The sequence below is a fragment of the Neoarius graeffei genome, chromosome 21 (genome assembly GCF_027579695.1).
Source record: "Neoarius graeffei isolate fNeoGra1 chromosome 21, fNeoGra1.pri, whole genome shotgun sequence".
NCBI classification, from domain to species: Eukaryota; Metazoa; Chordata; class Actinopteri; order Siluriformes; family Ariidae; genus Neoarius; species Neoarius graeffei.
This window is the reverse complement of record NC_083589.1, coordinates 50,790,556-50,807,924: the sequence shown is the minus strand read 5'-3', so window position 1 is coordinate 50,807,924 and position 17,369 is coordinate 50,790,556. Positions and strand designations below refer to the sequence as shown.

The following is a 17,369-nucleotide window of genomic DNA, read 5'->3' as shown; positions in this document are numbered from 1 at the left end:
GGCAGGGGTCGGTCGATCAGCAGACAGAATAATAAGGGCTAGACTAAAGAGTAACAAGAATGAGACGATAATGAGGGTCGAGAACATGATAAGGCAAGCAGAATAACAAGGCTTGGTAAGACACTGAACAATACTTCGCATAGAGTGAGTATGGGAGAAGTGTTTATATAGCATGGGCTGATTAACTAGGAAATGAATGACGTGTAATTAATAGGCAAGCGATAGAGGGCGCTGTGGTTCTTGGGTGTTGTAGTTCAGATCGGCCATGTTTGTAGTCTGACTGGAAGTGGCACTCTCTATCACGTTATTGACAGCTATCAGCTCATATACAGTACTGTGAGTAGAGAAAAACAAAATAGCGGAGCATGTTGCTTAATCAACCGAGGACGAAATAAAAACTCTATTCGAAAACAAAACTCCAAAAATACAAAAAAGCAACAAAATATGGAATGAAAGCATTTAATGGTAAGAATGTATTTTTTTATTTTTCAAGAATTATTATTATAGCATTTTTCACAAATTGCTCCTGTCATTTCGCTGGCTTGTTAACATTCTAAGTGGAAACAATTTTGCCGGACATTTTGTATAAAGTTTTTATCGAATTTGCAAAAAATAAAATGTTCTCCCCATGTCTGCGTGGGTTTCCTCCGGGTGCTCTGGTTTCCCCCACAGTCCAAAGACATGCAGGTTAGGTTAACTGGCGACTCTAAATTGACCGTAGGTGTGAATGTGAGTGAGAATGGTTGTCTGTGTCTATGTGTCAGCCCTGTGATGACCTGGCGACTTGTCCAGGGTGTACCCCGCCTTTCACCCGCAGTCAGCTGGGATAGGCTCCAGCTTGCCTGCGACCCTGTAGAACAGGATAAAGCGGCTAGAGATGATGAGATGAGATGAAAAATAAAAATGCTCTGTTTCTCAAAATCTAGTGACTGTGGATAGAATAAAACAGTTATTCCACTCAATCTCGTCGTATGTGGATGATAACCAACTCGGTGCTACACGCCTCGTTGGCTATCAGCTCATGTACGACTCGATTTCATGGAATAATTGTTTATATATATATATATATATATATATTTAAGCTGACATTATTTTCAGGCCTACTTGTTTTTGAGGTAGTGAGGTTTGCATTAAAACCATTCCAATATCAGTAACCCACTCAAGTAAGCAAATAACTTTAAGTCCGTAATCCTAAACATAAAAACGTAGTCGTGATTTCCACCACTGTAACAAAATTAAAGTGCCATTCCACCATTGGATGTATTTTTTTGGCATAAAATACAATATATTTTATGACAACATGACTAGACAGAGAAATCTTTTAGCTTCAAAATGATATATCAAACATAATTTTTTGACAACAACAAGTATATTAATTTTGCGACCAAAGTCACCTACCCTTTTAATTTCCGCACGGTAGTGAAACGTGATGTCATCGGCAGGTTCCCCTTCTTGTGTACCACGTCACGTGTGACGTGGCACAGATTATCAGCAATGGCGGATAGAACGCGATTATCAGCTTCGGAAAAGAAGCGAAGGAAAATAGCAAGTGATGCCCAAAGGAGACGGTCAATGGTGAATATCGGCACAGCAATCGACAAGTGGAAATCGTGTTCTATCCGCCATTGCTGATAATCTGTGCAACGTCACACGTGACGTGGTACACAAGAAAGGGAACCTGCCGATGACATCACGTTTCACTACCGCACGGAAATTAAAAGGGTAGGTGACTTTGGTCGCAAAATGAATATACTTGTCGTTGTCAAAAAATTATGTTTGATATATCATTTTGAAGCTAAAAGATTTCTCTGTCTAGTCATGTTGTCATAAAATATATTGTATTTTATGCCAAAGAATACATCCAATGGTGGAATGGCACTTTAAGCATCAAGCATCACAGACCCCCCTGTATGTGTGTCATGGATGCCTGGATTCGTGGACCGCGATTTGCTTGAAACAAAAAGTTCCTAAAATTATTATATTCTGCGAAAATTGTTTAGTTGGATGCTTATATTCTTGGCTACATTTAAAAGAGTCAAAGAGACAAGCACTATTACACACAAGATTATTGTAGGACATTTTCAATCAGTCAAAACAGCCCATTTGCAGCAGTTGTGTGTTCTGTGTGTTTTAGGGCTCCTCTGTGTCTGCGCAGTCTACCACTGGCCATTCAGTGATGAGAGAGAGAAAGAGAGACAGAAAGAGAGAGGGAGAGAGAGAGAGAGAGAGAGAGAGGATGAAAAAAATTAATAAAAAGCAAAGCATTATTTCAGATGGTTTTGGGCGCTACCTATTTATTTAAGTCAGAACAATGGTGCACTTCAAACCACGCGTCAGCCCCTGACCCGGTTTTGGCCCCAGTCTCAGTGCCAGACAGCTCACTCACATCCTCTCCAGCGCTTAGCAGGCAAAGTGTGTGGTGCGGTTTTGTTCAATGTTTGTTCAATGCCAGAGTTCACTAAGCTTTTGGAAACTTGGACCTTTGCTTAACATACTGGTTTGAATGTCACCCCAAGACTCCAGTTTTGCTTCACCGTGCTTGGCTTAAACTCTCTTTTGCTTAAACCTCTCTTCGTATATCATGCTCTGGCTGCAGGTTTGTGTCAGTAACCTCGGTAACAGAGCTGTGCGCCAGGCTATGAAGGCGTTTTGATTGACAGCTCAGGACAGGCGGTTGAGCGGAAGCAGACACCCGCGGAGTCATTCGACTCCCAACGACACCAATAGGAAATATAATCAGTGTAGCAGATAGCCCCCAAAAGACGGTGTGTACGAGTTGGAGTGATTAATGGCTTAGAAAGATTACTCAAGGCAACAGTGCAATCAGTGAGGTAAAGCCTAGCATCTATTTACCTTGAGATAAATACAGTTGAGTGAGTGCAGAAGTTTACATCCCCCATGGATTTGGAATCAAATCCTTACAGAAACGTCACGTGAGAATTCCATGTGTGCACAATAATAATAATAATAATAATACAACCCCGATTCCAAAAAAGTTGGGACAAAGTACAAATTGTAAATAAAAATGGAATGCAATAATTTACAAATCTCAAAAACTGATATTGTATTCACAATAGAACATAGACAACATATCAAATGTCAAAAGTGAGACATTTTGAAATTTCATGCCAAATATTGGCTCATTTGAAATTTCATGACAGCAACACATCTCAAAAAAGTTGGGACAGGGGCAATAAGAGGCTGGAAAAGTTAAAGGTACAAAAAAGGAACAGCTGGAGGACCAAATTGCAACTCATTAGGTCAATTGGCAATAGGTCATTAACATGACTGGATATAAAAAGAGCATCTTGGAATGGCAGCGGCTCTCAGAAGTAAAGATGGGAAGAGGATCACCAATTCCCCTAATTCTGCGCCGACAAATAGTGGAGCAATATCAGAAAGGAGTTCGACAGTGTAAAATTGCAAAGAGTTTGAACATATCATCATCTACAGTGCAATAATATCATCAAAAGATTCAGAGAATCTGGAAGAATCTCTGTGCGTAAGGGTCAAGGCCGGAAAACCATACTGGGTGCCCGTGATCTTCAGGCCCTTAGACGGCACTGCATCACATACAGGCATGCTTCTGTATTGGAAATCACAAAATGGGCTCAGGAATATTTCCAGAGAACATTATCTGTGAACACAATTCACCGTGCCATCCGCCGTTGCCAGCTAAAACTCTATAGTTCAAAGAAGAAGCCGTATCTAAACATGATCCAGAAGCGCAGACGTCTTCTCTGGGCCAAGGCTCATTTAAAATGGACTGTGGCAAAGTGGAAAACTGTTCTGTGGTCAGACAAATCAAAATTTGAAGTTCTTTATGGAAATCAGGGACGCCGTGTCATTCGGACTAAAGAGGAGAAGGACGACCCAAGTTGTTATCAGCGCTCAGTTCAGAAGCCTGCATCTCTGATGGTATGGGGTTGCATTAGTGCGTATGGCATGGGCAGCTTACACATCTGGAAAGACACCATCAATGCTGAAAGGTGTATCCAGGTTCTAGAGCAACATATGCTCCCATCCAGACGACGTCTCTTTCAGGGAAGACCTTGCATTTTCCAACATGACAATGCCAAACCACGTAGTGCATCAATTACAGCATCATGGCTGTGTAGAAGAAGGGTCCGGGTACTGAACTGGCCAGCCTGCAGTCCAGATCTTTCACCAATAGAAAACATTTGGCGCATCATAAAACGGAAGATACGACAAAAAAGACATAAGACAGGTGAGCAACTAGAATCCTACATTAGACAAGAATGGGTTAACATTCCTATCCCTAAACTTGAGCAACTTGTCTCCTCAGTCCCCAGACGTTTACAGACTGTTGTAAAGAGAAAAGGGGATGTCTCACAGTGGTAAACATGGCCTTGTCCCAACTTTTTTGAGATGTGTTGTTGTCATGAAATTTAAAAATCACCTAATTTTTCTCTTTAAATGATACATTTTCTCATTTTAAACATTTGATATGTCATCTATGTTCTATTCTGAATAAAATTTGGGATTTTGAAACTTCCACATCATTGCATTCCATTTTTATTTACAATTTGTACTTTGTCCCAACTTTTTTGGAATCGGGGTTGTACATTTTTTAAACATCTTAAAAATTCCACAGAGTTAAAAAATAAAATGTGGTTTGAAACAAGGTGGCATGGTGGTGTAGTGGTTAGCACTGTCGCCTCACAACAAGAAGGTCCTCGGTTCGAGCCCAGCCGCCAATGAGGGCCTTTCTGTGTGGAGTTTGCATGTTCTCCCCGTGTCTGCGTGGGTTTCCTCCGGGTTCTCTGGTTTCCCCACAGTCCAAAGACATGTGGCTAATTAGTGTCTCTAAATTGACCGTAGGTGTGAATGTGAGTGTGAATGGTTGTTTGTCTCCGTGTCAGCCCTGCGATAACCTGGCAACTTGACCAGGGTGTACCCCGCCTCTCGCCCACAGTCAGTTGGGATAGGCTCCAGCTTGCCTGCGACCCTGTACAGGATAAGTGGCTACGGATAATGGATGGATGGTTTGAAACAAGACTACAGTCTAAAATATGGCAAATTCAAAAGCAGATCTGAAAGCTTTATGTATATATGTATATATGCATTCTTTTACTTGCATGCACATTCATTAGTGTGTCTAAAAATTCCCAATTCCTTGCTGATCTCCTCTCTTTAAGGCTGTGAAACAGTACTGGCATGTTATCCTGAGGCGGTCCTGCTTGGAGAGTGTGTGGAAGTGTTTAATTACTCCTGGATGTGCCCTGGACATGCCAGGCAAACCGCAGAGACGGCTCGAAGCACGCCTCTGGCCACAGAGCATGCAGCCAGACACTGCTGAGACAGAACCTAACTCTCCTCCCTAGTGTCCTAGATTACACACTGACTCACAGAGAGAGAGAGAGAGAGAGAGAGAGCAGGACATCATTAATATCAGTAATAGCTGGGGCGCTACAGAGAGAAAGTCTGTGGTGTGGTTGGAGAAGAATATGAGAGAGAGAGAGAGAGAGAGAGAGAGAGAGAGGCAGGCCTTAGGTTTTCTCCTAGCATTGCTGGGATGGAGCTAAAAGTTTCTTACTTGGGACATATTCACACAAACGCCCACAGACACACAAGTCTTGTGACATTCAATACTCCCAAAGTGCTTTTCTATGGATATTGATATTCCCAGACAGGTGCACTATTTCCTGCCACACCGCACCCAATGTCCAGTCTGTAACCAGATCCACAACACATGAAACACAGGTGTACATACTAAAGCACACTACCATCTATATCACCTCTATGTCTACCTCATCGAGGAAACAATATAATGAAGCCAAATAGGGGTTGATAAGCTTTAACTGAACGTAACACAGTTCAGTGAAAAGGTCAAGCCTGAAGATGAGATCTTTCAGCAAAGAAAGTGAATTCCCTGCCCAGATGTACACAACACACACGCTTCACTTCAGCTCACTTTCTAATCCAAGAAAAGTCTCCTTAGATGTACAAAGGCGCAGAAGAGGAAGAAAGCTAAGACGACACAAAGAGGAAAAAGATGAAAAAAAAGACAGTCTGACTTTTGACAAATCCTTCAGCAATATACAAATTAATAATTTCATAAATATGTACTGCCTTTCTTTGACTTTGTTATTAGCTGGACATTTAGGATCTATTTAATTATATTTTAGAGCTTCCTGGTCAGCTTTAAAGCTAGACTGCCTTTCAGATTTTTCAAGTGTAGGTCATAAAAAGAATTTTCCCCAACACCAAATTATTTGATTTAGTGGACCAAAAGCTACTGAATTCTAATCACAGACTTCCAGTTTTTTTTTTTTTACATTTTTTAAATATAGAACAATTAATGGGGCGGCACGGTGGTACAGTGGTTAGCGCTGTCGCTTCACAGCAAGAAGGTCCGGGTTCGAGCCCCGTGGCCGGCGAGGGCCTTTCTGTGCGGAGTTTGCATGTTCTCCCTGTGTCCGCGTGGCTTTCCTCCGGGTGCTCCGGTTTCCCCCAAAGACATGCAGGTTAGGTTAACTGGTGACTCTAAATTGACCGTAGGTGTGAATGTGAGTGTGAATGGTTGTCTGTGTCTGTGTGTCAGCCCTGTGATGATCTGGCGACTTGTCCAGGGTGTACCCCGCCTTTCGCCCGTAGTCAGCTGGGATAGGCTCCAGCTTGCCTGCGACCCTGTAGGACAGGATAAAGCGGCTAGAGATAATGAGATGAGATGAGAACAATTAATGAATTTAGGACCATGTGGCCCTAAATTCTTCGCTATTTCTTCTTGCTTCACCATGACCCAATTCAAGATACTACGTCTTGCATGACATGGTGGGCTTTCCCCATTCATGCAAGGCATTGTGGGATACAAATTTGAAACAGGAGAGAAAAATGGAGGACATGAGTGTGCGAATGAAACGTGAAAAACCGACTACAGTCATGGAAAGCGAGAAGAAAAGACGTTATGTTATATATGAAGGAAAGGAAACGCAGGACCAAACTAATAAATATCGGTGCTCAGCGAGCACCTTGCTGTGATCAGCTGTTCATTTAGCAACAGAATGATGGAACTGTCAGTGCACTGTCAAGGTAAACCTGTAGATGGCAGTAATGCAACACTGGATACCAGCTGCTGTAAAACCCAAAAGAACAAGAAGAAGAAGAAGGTGGTAAACCTGCGCATGCACACACGGACTTCCTCTGTCTGCGTGACTGTGCGAAGCGAGCAATTTCATGCACATTATTTGCTCGGGAATCCCCTCAAATTAAATAACTTCCCAACCACAGAATGGCCTGATACTGTGTGAGATATCACAGAAATAAACATATATCACAATGACCAAATTTCAAAGAGATCTAAATTTCACCGATTTTATGAAATCGAAAGACCGTGTTGCTTTAACAGTGCCTACGTCCTATTAGTGCGGAGTCACCATTCTCTTTTTTTCTTACTTTCAAAGGTGCACACAAAAATGAGAAACTCTTGGAATGCAGAAACTAGAACACTGCAGGACTGAATGTGGGAAATAAAGTTAAGCGTTTATTGACTCTGAATGGTGATTTGCAACCATGTCGTAATTTTTAAATTTTGTTTTTTATACAGATGAAAAACTCATCATACTTATCCTCTGATTTATAACACGTCCCTACAAACCCAGACTCTGGTCCGCTGTAGCTTATCCAAATACTATTCATGACATGACATGACTTTTCATTAATGGCATTTAGCAGACACTCTTATCCAGAGCAATATACGACATACCCAGAGCAGCCTGGGGAGCAGTTGGGGGTTAGGTGCCTTGCTCAAGGGCACTTCAGCCATTCCTACTGGCCCAGGGAATCGAACTGGTGACCTTTTGGTCCCAAAGCTGCTTCTCTAACCATTAGGTCATGGCTTCCCCCAACTGATGGATATGATAAGGGATCTTTCCAGATGCCAGTACCAACACAATCTATTAAGAGTTCTTGACCATGTTGGATATGTTATTCTATCTGATTTGCATATGCATAATTGTTTTTAATGTTAAACTGACAATATTATATTTTATAATTTTGGACTAAATATGTTTATTATTCTGAATACTCTTGCTTGCATGTTCTACATTTTGGATTGCTGCTGTAATCTGTAAATTTTCCTTTGGGATAAATAAAATTATCTATCTATCTATCTATCTATCTATCTATCTATCTATCTATCTATCTATCTATCTATCTATCTATCTATCTATCTACAAAATGTTTTAATTAAAGGAGTAGTTAGGAGGAGTGCAAAAATCTTTCAAGTTCCTCCTCACCAAACCTACCCCTTATCATATCCATCAGTTGTCTTTAAAGGTAAAGGAGAGATGATTTCAGAGATGAACTCGTTGGGGGAGGAGCTAAATTATCTCATCTCATCTCATTACCTCTAGCCGCTTTATCCTGTTCTACAGGGTCGCAGGCAAGCTGGAGCCTATCCCAGCTGACTACGGGCGAAAGGCGGGGTACACCCTGGACAAGTCGCCAGGTCATCACAGGGCTGACACATAGACACAGACAACCATTCACACTCACATTCACACCTACGGTCAATTTAGAGTCACCAGTTAACCTAACCTGCATGTCTTTGGACTGTGGGGGAAACCGGAGCACCCGGAGGAAACCCACGCGGACACAGGGAGAACATGCAAACTCCGCACAGAAAGGCCCTCGCCGGCCACGGGGCTCGAACCCGGACCTTCTTGCTGTGAGGCGACAGCGCTAACCACTACACCACCATGCCGCCAAGCTAAATGATGGGCCAGAAAAAAAAGAATTAAAAAACCTCTTAGGAATTAGGAGTGCAACAGTTTTTCAGTTCCCCCCTCACCAAACCCATCCCTTATCATAGCCATCAGTTGTCTTTAAAGGTAAAGGAAAGATGATTTCAGAGATGAACTTGTTGGGGGAGGAGCTAAATGATGGGCCAGAAAAAAGAATTTCAGAAATTAGTGAGATCTACTGAAAAGCAATATTGGAAGTCACAGTTTTCACATGGTTTCTTGGAAATGATGATGATTACAGGCCTAAAACACTTCACATTTTGCTTACTGTAGCTTTAAAAAATGCAAAAGCTCAAATCTGGAACCCTTAATGGTGGAACCCTTAAAGAATTGTTTCCTTATCAGAAATTTCCAAACTAGTACCATTTTAGGGGGCCAAGAACCCTTAATAGACTGTGATGGGTAGTTCTTCAGTAATGAAATCACATTCACAGCAAAATGTGGTAACTTTTTTAGTTGCAGTACTCAAGATCTCATCTCATCTCATTATCTCTAGCCGCTTTATCCTTCTACAGGGTCGCAGGCAAGCCGGAGCCCATCCCAGCTGACTACGGGCGAAAGGCGGGGTACACCCTGGACAAGTCGCCAGGTCATCACAGGGCTGACACATAGACACAGACAACCATTCACACTCACATTCACATCTACGGTCAATTTAGAGTCACCAGTTAACCTAACCTGCATGTCTTTGGACTGTGGGGGAAACCGGAGCACCCGGAGGAAACCCACGCGGACACGGGGAGAACATGCAAACTCCACACAGAAAGGCCCTCGCCGGACCCGGGGTTCGAACCCAGGACCTTCTTGCTGTGAGGCGACAGCGCTAACCACTACACCACCGTGCCGCCCTAGTACTCAAGATAATGGTATTAAATATAAATGTCATACTGTATGGGGCATCTTTTGACCCCAAAAAAGCATAGAAAAATTGGCTATGTTTAACTCTGAACACAAAATCTTTTATAACGAAAGAAAAGTCAGTAACGAAATTACGTCAGAAAAACTTGAACGTTCATTTTTTAAAGTTCAAACCAAGATTCCTCTGAAGCGACATTGCTGTAACTGGGGTGATGATTTTCAAATATGGTTTTCAGTACATTTTGCCTTGGATTCCATACTTTAGCAAGATCACTGAGCTGACAAGTTAAAGCAATCTTAAAGCTAGACTGCCTTTCAGATTTTTCAAGTTTAGGTCATAAAAAGAATTTTCCCTGACACTCAATTATTTTTGTTCAGTGGACTGAAAGCTACTGAATTTGAATCACAGACTTCCAATTTTATTAGTTTTTTTTAAAATAGAACAATTAATGAATTTAGGGCCATGTGGCCCTAAATTCTCCACTATTTATTCATGCTTCACCATGACCCAATTCAAGATACTACATCATGCATCATGTGGTGGGCATTCCCCGTTCGCGCAAGGCATTGTGGGATACAAATTTGAAACAGGAGAGAAAAATGGAGGATGTGAGCATGCAAATGAAACGTGAAAGACCGACTACAGTAACGGAAAGCAAGAAGAAAAGACATTATGTTATATATGAAGGAAAGGAAATGCAGGACCAAAGTAATAAATATCGGCGGTCAGCGAACATCTTGGTGTGATCAGCTGTTCGTTTAGCGACAGAATGATGGAACTGTGTCAGTGCACTGTCAAGGTAAACCTGCGCATGTGCACACGGACTTCCTCTGTCTGCTTGACTGCACGAAGTGAGTGATTTCATGCATGCTATTTGCTCGGGAATCCCCTCAAATTAAATAACTTCTCAGCCACAGAATGGCCTGATATTTTGTGAGATATTACAGAAATAAACATATATCACAATGACCAAATTTCAGAGGGAACTAAATTTCACCGATTTTATGAAATCAAAAGGCCGTCTAGCTTTAATCATTTCATAATTTTGGCCTCTCTGCTGAAGAATTACCCTGTGTTGGTACTGACGTCTGGAAAGACCCAACCAAGAATTTGTGTGAGTTGGTAGTTTCTACTCTCATACTTGGCAGATGTGGTTGGTCAAAAGTTTCTGTGGGAGCAGACAGGATTGGTCTGGTCCTTTGGGAGTGGATGGGGTCGGATTTAAAGAAGTCTGCACACACCTGTACTACTTTATACTGTATAATAAAAGAACCCTTTGAAGAACCCTTTTCTAAGAGTGCAGTAGAGAGAAAATTATATCGACTCTGTAGACAATCAGTTGAATTGTGGAATAATTCCACTGTGAACTATAACTATAACTGGTCAGGGTCGCGCTGGATCCACTAGTCGCCAAATCCACCTCCCACTATGTTTTTGGGAAGTAGAAGTAAACCCACGCAGACACAGAAACTCCGTACAGACTGGAACCCAAAGTCAGGATTGAACCAGAGGCCCTGGAGTTGTGAGGCAGCAACATCCCATTCATGGAGCCATGAATTACAAAGTGGATAGTGTGGTATCTAGTGATTTCTTCTCCTATTATGAGTCAGACAATGCAGAACAAACAAATACCCTGATGGAGATAAAATGAGAGAAAGGGAGCCAGACTGAACTGATATTGTTAACTGCTGTGGCTTGGTGGTGAAGGCCAAGATGGAGTGAACAGTTCAGAAAGAGTGTGTGAGAGACAGTGAACTGGGAGAAATCGAGAACAGCACTAATGCCTCCTTGTATAATAGCTTCCATCCCTGAAGTCTGGGCTGGTGCCATCCGGCACTTCCTTTGTCAACAAGAGAGCAGTCGCTATTACAGACCTCATCCAGACTGCACCCGGCGTCTATTTCGGAAGATTTAGGCTGAATTCCGATGACTCAGAGTGGCTCCCCATCCCAGCGCCATCCCAATCAATCCCAGGATGGTGCTGGCCAGGGTAATGAGATGGGAGGCCCTGCATAATTACTCTGCAGTGAGTAATTATCAGGTTGTTTCACAAGCTCTTTAAACTCCTCCGCGCATGCTGGTTGGCCAGGACTCGGCAACGGGGTTGCCCTGTTAAATAAACAGTGGGCTGCAGACACGTGCTGCTGCCTGCAGGGGGCACTGTTTTCATTTCCACTAAGTGGGAGCCAGACCGAGAGAAGAGCAAAAGAGAAGAGTTGGTCTACTTACTGTATGTGTCGGCATCACAGGGTGGACGAGGAAACCTTTTACCTGGGTGAAGTACTGAAGCTCAAAATCCAGTTTTAATTAATTAATTTATTTAAATTCGGAGCGTGAGGGAGTACCATGCATAATGTGTGAAACAATGCAACGATAATGTTGACAGGAACCATTGTCAGCCCCAGCCGACAGGAAGAACAGAGTGAAAAAGAAAAGGCTGGTGGGATAATTACAGGGCCAACAGACAGAAGAGTATCCATCACCAGGCCATTGCTCAACAGCTACGATCTCAGAGATTGTTTGACAGGCCTTCCCCGAGGGAACGCTGCCGTTCCTGGCTGTCACTGATGATGCAAGCTATGATAAATCTGTGCACTTTGTATGCGTCTGCGAAGCAAAAGAGACCAGCCCTCCCTAGAGAGTGTGTTCTCTTCATTCTTGTTTAAGAGCGCGTCCCTTGAGAGTGGCTCGGCACATTTATTTGGCTTAATTACTATGCTGTATTCACAGGGGGGAGTGCGAATGAATGACACTTCACTTAACGACCAGCCTCGTCTGGCCAACTACTGTCTGCTGGCTCCTTTCATTAAGCCACTCTCTCGTTCCCTCTCCATCCCTCCATCCGTCTCTCTTGCTGGCACATAGACAGTGTGTGGGTGTGAACGCCGATCTGTCACTCTGTGAGGCATCAAAAGAGCCATCAAACACCTGTGGACCACTCAATCACACACACACACACACACACACACACACACACACACACACACACACACACACACACACACACCATCTCTACACACTAACTCTATCACCATGGCCAGGTGTCTAATTATCTTAGCCTGGCTTTATCTTCACATCTTGCTCGCCAAAAACACAACCTGATCCTCTCTCTCTCTCTCTCTCTCTCTCTCTCTCTCTCTCATTCAGACACAGCCTCTATCTTCCACTCTTTCTCACAAACCGGGTATCTTTGTCCCAAACATGGCACTGAAGTGTGTGTGTGTGTGTGTGTGTGTGTGTGTGTGTGTGTGTGTGTGTGTGTGTGTGTGTGTTTAAATATGTCACTCTCTTCTCCGTTTAATTCTTTTGGAACCCCAGTATGTGAAGTTATCTGTCAATTACTTCCTACTCCACCACTCCCTCTGTGTCATATCAAAGATGAATGGCAAGTAAGGTAGCAGACAAGGGTTATTTCTTTCTCTCTCTCTCTCTGTTTTTCTTTTTGTTCATTACAAAGCAGCCGCTTTGATGTCAAAACGCATTTCCCACAATCCTCTGGGCCATCCCAGCAGTGGTATTAGCTGTAAGAGGCATGTGATTGGCTACAGGTGGACATGCACCTTTTTCATATTAAAGCCTCGCTGTTATTATTATTTCTTTCCCCTGAAGCGCAGATCCCAACCACATTCCAATCCGGTACACTAAAGTTTTTATGTATAGCCACTGATGAGAGGTACTTTCGGTGAATGAGCACAAATCTCTGTGTGCATGTGTGTGATTTCTCACACTATCACATTTTCGAAGCACTTCAGATGACAGGCTTGGGGATCAAAATAACATCTATAAAAGTAATGAGAGGGTGTTTTAATGGCTCGTAGCTACTGGAGTAAATCTAGGCTTCACACTAACCTTACAATCAACACCAATGCTGGAAGAAGTGTATGCACTAATGTGGGCTTTTAAAAAATAATTGAGAGAGGGAACCGAAGGAGAGAGAAAATAGAGAGAGAGAGAGAGAGAGAGAGAGAGAGATTGCCACCCTATGTCGTGTCATATACTTTTAGCCATGTGTCTGGACAAAGAACCGCAGCGGCTTGCCTAGCTGACAATAAAAGAGAAATGGCCAAAAATATGGCAAAAATGCTGCTGCCTATTTCCATTTGAGATGAAAGGGGCTGGCTTGCAAAAGACGTTGTGCCAGTTTTTGGTTCTCCACAGTCTCCATGCAAAATAGCACTCTGTCCCAAGAATAATGTTCCCCACCACCACTACCATTCATGTCAGTTTTCTCACACGACAGCACATTAACAGTAGTGCATGAGGGTTTACGAGGGCATCAGGGCACGTCCACGCTACCTCTACGTGCATGTACGGTATGCACTTGAATCCGTGACTTTTTTTTTTTTTTTAACCCTGAACACAATCATTAAACTCCACAGCACAGGACTGCTGATCGTCCATTCAGGATCGTTACAGCAGGAGACATCTCTTGGTTATGCATGGCAGCAATAAAACAGGGGACCGGGCAGAGAGTTCAAACCTGAAGAGAAATCCCAGCACGGGCCAAGACATACAGCTACGTTTCCCTGAGACCTCCCGGAACATATGGAAACAATCTGTCAGAGCAAAATGAGAATAGACGATCGTACGCCAGCGAGAGAGAGAGCGAGACGGAGAGAAAATAGACAGAAATGAAAGAGTAGAGAGACAGAGTGGAGCTGGTTAAATCAGAGAGGTAAAAATATACAGAACGCTTGAGTTGAACAGACAGCAGGCAGAGACAAAGATGTGTACAGATAGATAGATAGATAGATAGATAGATAGATAGATAGATAGATAGATAGATAGATAGATAGATAGATAGATAGATAGATAGATTTGAATTTGTAAGTACTAATCAACACACATTAAATTCACCCATAAAACTCACCCTTGTAGGAGAGCCGGAGCCGTGGAACGCTCCTCTTGGGGTTCTGCGGGGCCACTCTCCCGGGCAGAGCCGCTATGCCCAGCAGGACTACAATCCCAAGCAGGTAATCCATGGTGCTGGAGTGCCGGTCTCCAGCCCACGGGGGGCTCCCGGCCCACAGTGCCCAGAGATGAGTACTTCCCTCCTGGGTGAAGATCTACGCAGTTGCTCCTCTCCTCTGTCTGCACTCTGAGGCAGATCCAGAGCTGTAAGCGTCTCTACAGGAGGCAATCCGAGTCAGATTCCCGGTGAGGCAGGCAGGAGCTCACATGGCTCCATGTGGTTGGGAATGTAGGGGTGGGGGGGTGGGGGGTGGTGGTGGTAGTGGTGTCTGAGGTCTGTTAGGGTTTAAGGTGTATTCCTCTTTGGCTCTGTAAGGCGCTGAGTGTGAATCTGTGTCCAGGGACTGGAGACTTTGTCATGGATCCAGTAACATCCACGCTTCACACTCACTCACTCACTCACTCACTCACTCACTCACACACACACACACACACACACACACACACTCTGACACACACTTCAGGTCCCGTCCACTGCACGGGCAGACTGAGAGGGAAAGACAGAGCACTACACCATCCACAAGAGCGGAGGGGAAGGGAGGAGAGAAGGGAGGGAGCGACGGAGCGCAGATGAAGGTGGAGGAGGGGGTGAATGAGTGAATAAAAGACACCCATCTGCACAGGTCTGACTCTGTCTCAGTCTCAGATACTTCTACACGGAGACTCCGACTCTCAGCGTGCCTTTTTATTACGAAGATCGTTTCGAATCGTGTATTATTACGTCCGCTTTATTTATTATGTTTCATTCCTGATATACTTGATTGATTTTATTTGTATTTCCTTTAAAATGTACAGAAATGCTTTATTACGTTTGTTAACATACCATTTTTTTCTTTCGTTCTTTCATTTAATTTTTTGACGTTTGAAGTTTATTACTATTTCTTTTTTTATTTCTTCCTTCAGCTATTGACTTTTTTGTTTTGTTCTTTATTACTTGTTGAATTTCTGTTTTTCTTTTTTTCATGCGTGAATTATTAACGTCCTGTTCATATCAATGCATTATTAATGTTCATTCAATTTTTTAACTTCTTTTTTTCCATTTTGTTTTTCATTCTTGGCTTCTTGAATTCCTAGTCTTTCTTTTTTCTTTCTTTCTTGATTTTTGTCCTTCTTTCTACATTGACTTTTTAAGTTTTTTTTTCTTTCTTTCATTCATGCCTGAATTCTTACTTTTTTTCTTGACTTTGTTACTTTGTTTTTATTTCTTTCCATGCTTGAATTCTTATTATTTTGTTCTACTTTTTTTTACGTCTTAATTTAATTTTTTATTCTTTCTTTCTGTCTTGACTTATATATCCTTTTTTCTGACTGTAAATTCCTTCCTTCCTCCCAGTGTCTCACCCTGTTGCAGACGCAGACTAAAACACAATCATCACATTAATAATATGACAGTATTTGCTGCATGTGTGTTTAAGATCAAGAGCAGTAAAATGGCTGAAAATCCAGTGAGCTGTGATTAAACTTCATCAGCTGTACAAGCTGAAAGCACAGTCTCACAACTTCCATCTCTCTCTCTCTCTCTCTCTCTCTCACACACACACACACACACACACACACACACACACACACACACACACACACACACACCTTGAAGACAGTGCTGTTGTAAGGTGTTAATGTGTCATTTTACAGTCCCTGTGCTAATTAAGGAATAAAACCTGAAGGCTCATGCTGTTTGAGGAAAGTAATCAGTGATGGGATGGTGTGATGAAGCCCTGTGTGAAACGAAGTTACTGTTAAAGCATAAAGCTGATTATTTTTCAATAACAGTAGATCCTGAAATGTTTTACTGCCTTTATACCACTACAAACACCCAACACTTTCTTATTATTTATTAAATAATGACATGTTATATTTACCGCAGAAAGACCTTCGGACCAATCAGAATCGAGGATTTAACAGCACTGTGATATCAGTACGATATATAACACCGTGTGTGTGTGTGTGTGTGTGTGTGAGACCATTTCATAAGCACAGAATAGACTCTTAAATGTCATGTTATAGAAAAGGCATTGGCTTCATTGTAATGTTTTGTTTGATCTTTCATTCTTGGTTTCTTCTGTTTCTTCTTCTATAGTGTTTATTTAATTTTTTGTTAGTTTCTTTCTTTCTTTCTTTCTTTCTTTCTTTCTTTCTTTCTTTCTTCTGTTTCTTCTTCTATAGCCTTTCTTTCTTTCTTTCTTTCTTTCTTTCTTTCTTTCTTTCTTCTGTTTCTTCTTCTATAGTGTTTATTTAATTCTTTCTTTCTTTCTTTCTTTCTTTCTTTCTTTCTTTCTTTCTTTCTTTCTTTCTTTCTTTCTTCTGTTTCTTCTTCTATAGTCTTTCTTTCTTTCTTTCTTTCTTTCTTTCTTTCTTTCTTTCTTTCTTTCTTTCTTTCTTTCTTTCTTCTGTTTCTTCTTCTATAGTCTTTCTTTCTTTCTTTCTTTCTTTCTTTCTTTCTTCTGTTTCTTCTTCTATAGTGTTTATTTAATTCTCTTTCTTTCTTTCTTTCTTTCTTTCTTTCTTTCTTTCTTTCTTTCTTTCTTCTGTTTCTTCTTCTATAGTGTTTATTTATTTTTTTTGTTAGTTTCTTTCTTTTGTGTTTATTTAATTCTTTCTTTCTTTCTTTCTTTCTTTCTTTCTTTCTTTCTTCTGTTTCTTCTTCTATAGTGTTTATTTAATTTTCTTTCTTTCTTTCTTTCTTTCTTTCTTTCTTTCTTTCTTTCTTTCTTTCTTTCTTTCTGTTTCTTCTTCTATAGTGTTTATTTAATTTTCTTTCTTTCTTTCTTTCTTTC

The 17,369-nt window shown here is 41.8% G+C and overlaps 1 protein-coding gene across 1 annotated transcript in view; it reads right to left on the bottom strand.

Moving 5' to 3' along the window:
• Positions 1-15,062, bottom strand: part of sema3aa (sema domain, immunoglobulin domain (Ig), short basic domain, secreted, (semaphorin) 3Aa) — a 90,238-nt gene extending 75,176 nt beyond the window's left edge. The window contains exon 1 of the mRNA XM_060903318.1: positions 14,495-15,062. Coding sequence (XP_060759301.1) covers positions 14,495-14,606 — 112 coding nt within the window. The 5' untranslated portion in view covers positions 14,607-15,062. The remainder of the gene's footprint in view (positions 1-14,494) is intronic.
• Between the last annotated feature and the right edge of the window lie 2,307 nt (positions 15,063-17,369).